Below are 9,349 nucleotides of genomic sequence, written 5' to 3'. Positions count from 1 at the left end.
ACATAAATATAATATGGGAGCTTCGCGGGAAGCATTCAACATGGATGTTGACAACGACGACGGTTGTAATATCGACGCTTCAAGTGTATTTGCTGCTTCTGCTAAAAGAAAGGTGTCTTATCATTACCAGAGTAAGTAATGTAGTACGAATATTTTATTTAAATGGCTTTTGAAGATGTCATCTATAATATTTAGTCCAACTACCGACTAGTTGATTAAACATTAAAAGTTTAATATGGTGTCTGAAGAAATAAAATACGCACATTAAAACATTTATTTCTATGATTGAAAATTTTTAGGCGATGATTTCAGACCGGGCTTAGGATTATGTGGATGGTTGTTAACTATCATGTCATGGATCATCATCGCTTTCACTTTCCCTGTTTCCTTGTGCACGTGTTTAAAGGTTATTTTATAGTTTTTTGCAATAAATTCTCAACGTATTTCATTATAAAACTAATAAAGTATGTTCAATTAATCGATATAAAAAACAAGTTAAAAATTTTGAAAATTGCTATCATTCGATTCGATGATAAAACTTTATAAGTAAATAAACGTATTCTGATGGAACATGCGCGAATATAAATTATTATCTTTTTTGAAATAACCATCATTATATTTATCCATAAAAAATATTTAATTAAAGTGACGGTTTCTCGGACACTTCAAACATGTACCTTGGATATTTTAATGTTTTTACCGGTCTTCAGATATTTTAATATTGATACCAAAAGTAATTTTCATCGTTATACTTTAGATAAATTTTATTGTGGTGCCTCTGATACTTTTAATGGTTGTATCTCAGATAATTTTAATGGTAGTATATCCGCTTTAAAACAAATCATTTATCAAAATTTCAAACCTACTAACCCTTCCAACAAAATAAAACTACGAATTTATTATAGGAATGCAAAGACATCAAACCTTGTCATGAATAACAACTGCACTCCTCGACGTGGTTCAGCTTTAAAATATAGCCATCCAATATATGAATTTACATGTTCCATTGACGGCTGTGCACGTCAGAATAACATAACATAACACAACCTATATATACACAAATATTTATATGGCGCTAATTAAATAGTTTTTTAAAAGCGCTTACAAATAAAATAATATACAAAATAGTCGAAGACAAACGTTCATCAAACAAATAAATCAAACATTAAATAAACATTAGATCAGTAAAAAATAAACATAAATGATTGACACTGCAGCGAAAATAAATATGTTTTCGACATCTTCTTAAATTTCTTAACACCCAGAGCAGGGTCTCGCAGGTCTTTGGGAAGACCGTTTCAGACTCTAGGACCAAACACGGCAAAGCTTCTAGATCCAAGTTTCATTTGAGTCAACGGGACCGACAGATAGTTTAAATCGTCCGAACGCAGGCCGAGGGAAGATGATGCTTTCGACTGACATTTGTTCTTCAAATACTCTGGTGCGGAATTATTGAACACTATTGTGCAAACTTTAAAAATTGTTCGCTTGTCGACAGTCAACCAATGAAGCTGAGCAAGAATCGGAGATACATGATCAAATTTATACGCACCGTGAACAATTTAATACATACTGTTGCAGTAGTCTAACCGAGAGTGAATGAACGCATGCATTAAATCTTCAATCGTACTTTTGTTCAAGGATTTTCTTATAGAACGTATTTTATGTAATTGAGCAGTTCACACTTAAGTTAGTAGTTTGATGTGATCAACAAACGTCAATTTTGAGTCAAAGATCACTCCCAGATTAGTGGCATTAATGCTACACTCAATATTATGTCTATAGAGTAATAAAATCAATCTTGACTCGCGACAACTGCTGCTATGTGCCAACTTTTATCAGTTTAGTTTTACCCTGGTTGAGAGTTGAGTTTGACACACACTTATCTCAGTCAAACAATCTAGTAACAACATAACAAAGATTATAGTGGTTAGTTTCTGTGTGAGAAACACTGAAACGATTTTGACTAATAATATAAATAATACAGAATTAAAATCCTAATCTTCCAAGTTTGACTTTAAACTCCTGCATTGTAGAAGCTGTTACAGTTTTTTTCGTCCAGTTTATTCCAATGTTCAATAACTCTCGAACTGAAAAATCTTCCTTCTATTGTTCCTACTCTTTTTTGTAAAGCATGCACTGGTGCCCTCTTGTGTTAATACTTAATCTCTGTTAACGATCGTTTTTTTATCATGTCAAGCGTATTATTTGCTCTTTGCATTGCCTGGTTCTCCCAACTTTTGTCTACAAATATTTCAAGGTCCCTTTTTTCCGATGAAACCTTTAGAGATCTGTCTTCAAATTTTAATATATTTTGTTAGTTTTTTGTCCCCATGTGAATGTTAAATTTCATCAGCCAGCCCTTCACCCACTGGCGAAATATTTTAGATCAGTTCGCAGTCTTTCTACATCTTCATTTTTATCCAACACAGCACAGAGCTTTGTATCATTCGCAAATTTGACTATATTGGAATAAATTTCACTATCAATATCATTGATGAAAATAATAAACAACAGTAGCCCCAGCACTGAGCCCTGAGGTACACCGCTTGTAACATCTACCCAGTTCGAATAGCGTCCTCTGATACCCATTTTTTGTCTTCTCTGGGTCAACCAATTGGTTCACCAACCGAGTAAGTTTCCTCCTATTGCTGCCTCTTTTAGTTTTATGTGAAATCGCTTATTTGGCACTTTATTAAAGGCCTTGGCAAAGTCCAAATATACCAGGTCATATATCGGTGTAACTACAACAACGCTAACCAGACGTCAATATTTATACCTTCGGCATTTTTCCGTCTCGAGAGACGATGGTAAAACTATAACCAAAGTTAGTGAATCCTACACCGCCGGGAATGGCTAAGCAAACCAGTTTTGAAATAATCTCTACCACATTCGGCACAAATAAAGACAGTCGACTGCTGCAGTTGATTTTGACGCTGTTTCAGCCTGGATCTTTTCAGAGCAGCATTCCGGTTTAACACGCACTGCACCCTGCTTGACTGACATCCTCAAGGCCGCGCGATCATCTGCTAAGCTCTCCCAAAATCTGAAATCTTCTTCTGCAGTTCTTCTTCTTCTTTGGCACTTTAGCTCTGATAAGCTATCTTTACGCTTTTGGTCCCTGTTGATTTTATTTTTATTTCTTTTTTTCCTTTCCTTTCTTTTTTTCTTTTCTTTTTTTTTACAAATCACTTTTGAACAGTGGGGGAATTAGATGTTGTTAAAAATGTTTATTTCTTTGATAAACGACATTAGGTTTTTTATATTTTCATCTTTAAAAATTGAATGAATATCTTCTGGTATTTTGTCTTTATTTCTGGATTCTTTGTATGTTTGACATTCTATTAATCTGTGTTGAATTGTTAGTTTCGCATCACAGTTCTTACAAAGTGGAGAGCTCGTTTTGTTTAGAATCCATGAATGGGTTAATTTGGAATAGAAAACTTTTAGTCTGTTTACGATGTTTAAAACATTTCGACTTAGCTCGTTGATTTTGATGTTTTTGGATTTATTTAATTCTGGCATTACTATTTTGAGGAAATAACTTATCTTGTTCCATTCCTTTTGCCATTTATCAGATACAAAGTCGTTTTTCATCACTCTTTTGTCATGATATGGTATTGGAATGATTGATGGAAAATCTGAGTAAGCTTGTGATGCCAATTGATCCACTTTTTCGTTTCCTTCGATTCCAATGTGGCTAGGGATCCAGATTAAAGTAATATTATTTTTATTACTTAGTATGTCGTGTATTTTGTTTTGCATCTGAAAAATTAACTGATGTCGAGATTTGTACTGTTTTAATGCTATGAGAGTTGATAGCGAATCAGTGAAAATCTTATAGTTTTTTTCTGTTGAATGATATATGGAGTTTAATGTCATGTCTATAGCTGTTATTTCTGCTGTGTATATTGAAGTGTAGTTTGAAAGGTGATGAGTAAGGCTGTTGGTTTATTGAAATTGTTGTTGGGATATCACTGCTGCTGTTGTTAAATTTTCTTTTTTCGAGCCATCAGTGAATATTTTAATATTATCTTCGTTATTGTAGATTTTTTCTCTGAATAATATTTTGGCCAGTTTTTGGTCTTTGCTTGCTCTTGTTATTGTTTCATCAATTTCAGCACAAAACATCAGCCATGGAGGGGTTTTGTGAGTTACCTCCCTCAAAATTTCTATTTTATCTATTTCTTTGGTATATTCTTTTAGTCTTGTAGCAATTGTAGGAATGAATTTTGCTTTTGTTGATTGATTTTTGGCTATTATGTATTTGTAAGCAGGATTTTCTGTTTGAGATTTAAGTTTTAGGTAATAATTAATTGCTAAGTTTTGATGTCTAAGGCTTAGCGGCATCTCTCCTGCTAAGATATGAAGGCTGTTTGATGGAGATGTTTGGAATGTTCCTAAGCATCTTTTTAGAGCTTTGTTTACTATTGGTTTGAAGATTTTCATATAAGATTCTCTGGTTCCACCCTATACTGGGCCGCCATAATCTAATATTGATCTTACTGTTGCTCGGTAGATTGTCATCAAGTATTTCTGGTGTGCACCCCATGTATAATGAGACAATACTTTAATTAAATTCAGAGCCATTAGACATTTCTTTTTTGTATGCTGTATATGAGGTATAAAATTTAGTTTTGCATCGAATATTATTCCTAAATATTTATATCTCTTGAAAAGTCAGTTCGGGGTATGTTTTGTTTCGTTTTCTTGAAAACAACATTGCTTTCGATTTAGATTTTGAAAATTGTATCCCATTTTCTAGTGACCATTTCTCTATATTCTTCATGGTTTTATTTATTTCTATCTGTATTTTATTAACATCTTTATTTTTGAACGAGACGGTTATGTCATCCATGTAAAGAGATATCATTGTATTTTTAGGAATTATTTTTGTTACATTATTGATGCTCAGACAAAAAAAGTTTGGAGAAAGGATACTTTCCTGAGAAGTGCCTAATTCTGAGGACATTGTTTCTGATGAGGAGTTATTGACCTTTACAACGAATGTTCGATTTTTTAAAAAGGCCTGAATAAACTCTGGGAAATGTCCTCTTAATCCTGATTTGTATAGCTTTTTTATAATTCCATAATTCCAAGCAGTGTTATAGGCTTTTTCAATATCGAGAAATAATGTTACAACTTGTTCTCCTTGTTTCAAAGCTAGCCTTATGAAGGTTTCTAGTGATACCAAGTGGTCTAGTGTTGATCTTCCCTTGATGCCTCCACATTGTACGTTTGAAATAATTTTATTATTTTTGAGGTACCAAGTTAATCTATTATTGATTTTTTTTTCCAATATTTTACATGTGCAACAGATCAGAGATATTGGTCTGTAGCTGTCTCGATGTGATTTTGATTTGTTTGGCTTACTTATAGTGATTACTATTGCATGGAACCATATTTTTGGTAGTCTCGCGTTGGACCATATACAGTTATAAATTTTGAGTAGTATGGCTAGTGATTTTTGAGAAAGAATTTTTAACATTTGATAAGATATTTGATCTGGACCAGGCGCAGAATCTTTACTGTTGTCGATTTCATCCAATATTTTGCTGATTGTTATTGGAATATTATAAAATTCATGTGGTTATGTTTTGAAGTCTATAAGTTCTTTTTCTTCCTTGGTTTTAATGTCTTAAAATTTTTCGTTTCGATTTTTGGTGCATTGCTAAAGGTTGTGAGGCAACACATTTGCTATTTCTTTATCTGTTTCATATATTTTTTTATTAGATATGATGTGATTTGTTTTGTTGTCCAATTAGAATTTTTAATCATTTGCCAAACTTTTTTAACGGGAGTATCTCCTTTATTACTATTGATGTATGATTCCCAACAAGATCTCTTTTCATTTCTCACAACTCTCCAAGCTAAAGCTTTTTTGTAATTTATCAGGTTTATTTGTGTAGGATTGTTTTTGAATGTTTTGAATGCTTTTTGTTTCTCTTTTATTGTACTTTTGCAATTTTTATTAAACCAGGGGTTTCGTATTTTACTTTTCTTATTTTGAGTAATGGGTGTTTTCTGTTTTATGCTTGTTGTTATTATATTTATTCATTTGTCCATGGAGTCATCAAAGAAATACTTGAACTTAGACCATTATACAAAGAAATACCCAACTTGTGAGAAAGCGCCCCCCAGGCGCTTTCTCACAAGTTAGACGGTGATGGTTTTGCTGAGCTCTTTTTCAATAGGCAGGCTATCCAGCTCAACCATGGCAGGTAGCTTTAAGATGGAGTTGAGAGCGGTGTCAGTCACAATATTAGTTACCGCGTACAGCTCAAGAAAGTGTTTCTTCCACCGCTGCATTTGCATAGTACAATCGGTTATAATCATATCTGTTTTCGACTTGATGGGAACTGACTTGACAGGGATATGGCCTATTGCTCCCTTGATACCATTGTACATGCCTTTCGTGTTTCCCACATCGGCAGCCATCTGAATACTGCTGCAAAGGTCCATACGTTAGTGTTGGCACATACATCGAAGGGCTGTTTGTTGGACTCGGTTCCCAGCAGCGCGTAAAGCAGACAGCGTATCCGAGCTGGGCTTTGCTTTGTAGGCAATCAAAGCTTTTCTTTTTCCATTGATCATGAGCTCCATTTCATACTTCAATCCAATCAGCATTGTAATGTTCCCTCCTTCCGTAGACAACAATAGCGAAGCCGTAGATGGCATCGCAAAGACGTGACTAACTTAAATTTACTGTTTTGTTTACCATCACCAACCCTTTAAACTGCTGGGTTTTTTGGATTGTTGATAAAACTAGTATTAATGTGTAGGCGTCCCATTCCAGTTGGTGCTACTTGCAAGAACGCGGGTGTTTCTATGACATTTGATGAACTGGAAGAATGTGTTTATCACGCACAGTTTGAGGTGATTTAAAATCCTCCTGCAGTCTCTGACAATTCTGATTTATCTCTTTGATTCCAAAGTTTTTAAGACATACCGGCCAGGCTTCCCAATTTACACCCAATCTTGCATTGAAATTTCCAAAGGATAGAGGCTTTTTTGAGATATCATTGATAACACCTCATCCAAATCTTGGTAAAATCGATGGAGTAGAGTAGAGAGTTCGGGCTTATACACTGAAAACATTGACTGTGCCAGAAGACGTCGACAGCCAAATGGTATGCGATCTTTCGGAACCCAAAACCTAACTTCTGATAAACAAACAACAAAAGATTACAAAAATATTCCCGACAAGAAGACAATTGAAAAATGAAGACATTGAAAAAAATAACATTGACCAAAGTGCTATCAAAGAGCAAGTAAATGATACCAATGATAGCACAATAAAACAAAACCCTAAAGTAATTAGCAATAGAACATAACACCAGAGCAATAAGACATAACGCTAAAGCAACTGAAACAAGTACTGGGTTATACAAATTCTCTATATAAACTGCAACAAGTGCTGAAGATGGTTGAAGAATCGAAATAAGTTCTATACACTCGAGAATGAATTGGTAAACCGTATATTATTCTAACTTTAATAAAATTAATAATGACGACTAGAATTTGGTTATAAATATTGAGAAATGTAATAAAAAACTATCCAACGCTAGAAATTTGGTAAATTTCATAAATTACTACTTTAATTATGGTTTTTTACCAGTATATATATATATATATATATATATATATATATATATCCGAGGCGTGGTTATTGCTAGTTGAAAACTAAACTAAACTATATTATATATATATATACTAAACTATATTATATACATATATATATATATATATACATACAATATTCTATAAATTCTATAAATTATATATATATATATTTATACAATATTCTATAAATTCTATAAATTGACGTGCACAGTCGTCAAAGGGGCAATTAACGTCAACATGACTCATATATCGGGATTACTACTACCTCATTGACTAGAAGGCTTACGATGCATAAACAGAGTGGTGCTATCAAATCACATTTGGACTCAACACACTCAATCACTATTAGCCGTGAAATCCTCGACAGTAACACCAAAGTAATATACCATAACAGCAACTCAATCACTATTAGCCGTGAAATCCTCGACAGTAACACCAAAGTAATATACCATAACAGCAACTACACGCATCTTAAAATTGCAGAAGCAGTCCTAATTGACATCAATGAACCAAAAATAAATATACAACAAAAAATGACAACCTCACTTCCAACCCGGCGCTTAACCAACAACGAAAACAAAGAAGTAATAAAAACTAGCATTGTAAATAGTGACAAAGAACAATATGATGCTATCGATGAAGAAAAGGAGACCAAAGAAGATGACCAGCCAATAAAGTAACCTGACACCTAATTTCCATCTAAGTTCACTTTGACAAAGTCAATCTCTATCTAAATTCATTTTGACAAAGTCAATATTTCCCTATATAAACAGCAGAAAGCACTGATGATGATTCATTCAGAATCAAAATATGGCCTTATTTGCAGCATGAATTCGGAAAATAAATTTATTTTGAATTTTAATAAACTTAACGTTCACCAAAAAACTTTAGTGAGAAAAATTGAAAAAACGAACTATAAACATATTAACGCCAAACATACATTTGGTAGAATTTATAGAATATTGTAAAAATTATGGTCTATTACCAACATATATATATATATATATATATATATATATATATATATATATATATATATATATATATATAATGACGACAAAAAATAAGTTTGAAATATTGAGAAATGTAATAGAAAACTATCCAACGCTAGAAATTCGGTAGATTTCATAAATTACTGTATTAATTATGGTCTTTTACCTATATATATATATATATATCATATTTACAATTTCGAAGTCAACTTAAAACTTATTTATTTGCACAATGAATGTCCCTCTTATTTGTCTATGATTTAGTAGCGCTTTTGAGATTCAACAATAAAAAAGCGCTGTATATAAATTTCCGTAATAATAATATATATATATATATATATATATATATATATATATGTATATTTACAATACTCTATAAATTCTACCGAATGTTTGGCGTTAATATGTTTGTAGTTCGTTCTTGAACTATCTTTTTTTTAACTTCTAATTCTCGAGAGAGATGGAGCAGTCGCTGCTCGCGATCTTGTTCGATTGTTAGATTACGTCGGTTGGTCGCAGAACTTCGAGTAAATGTTGGTAAAAGACCATAATTTTTACAATATTCTATAAATTCTACCGAATGTTTGGCGTTTCTTGAACTATCTTCTTTTTAACTTCTAATTCTCGAGAGAGATGGAGCAGTCGCTGCTCGCGATCTTGTTCGATTGTTAGATTACGTCGGTTGGTCGCAGAACTTCGAGTAAATGTTGGTAATAGACCATAATTTTTACCAT

The 9,349-nt window shown here is 32.9% G+C and overlaps 1 protein-coding gene across 1 annotated transcript in view; it reads left to right on the top strand.

The window, feature by feature from the left end:
• Window positions 1–316: 316 nt before the first annotated feature.
• HELRODRAFT_71395 (hypothetical protein) overlaps window positions 317–9,349 on the top strand; it is a gene marked incomplete at both ends in the record, with an annotated part of 67,201 nt that continues 58,168 nt past the window's right edge. Inside the window, one exon of the mRNA XM_009012001.1 lies at window positions 317–406. Coding sequence (XP_009010249.1) covers window positions 317–406 — 90 coding nt within the window. The remainder of the gene's footprint in view (window positions 407–9,349) is intronic.

This window comes from Helobdella robusta (assembly GCF_000326865.2).
Source record: "Helobdella robusta unplaced genomic scaffold HELROscaffold_10, whole genome shotgun sequence".
Taxonomy (NCBI): Eukaryota; Metazoa; Annelida; class Clitellata; order Rhynchobdellida; family Glossiphoniidae; genus Helobdella; species Helobdella robusta.
This window is presented reverse-complemented; position numbering and strand designations above follow the sequence as displayed.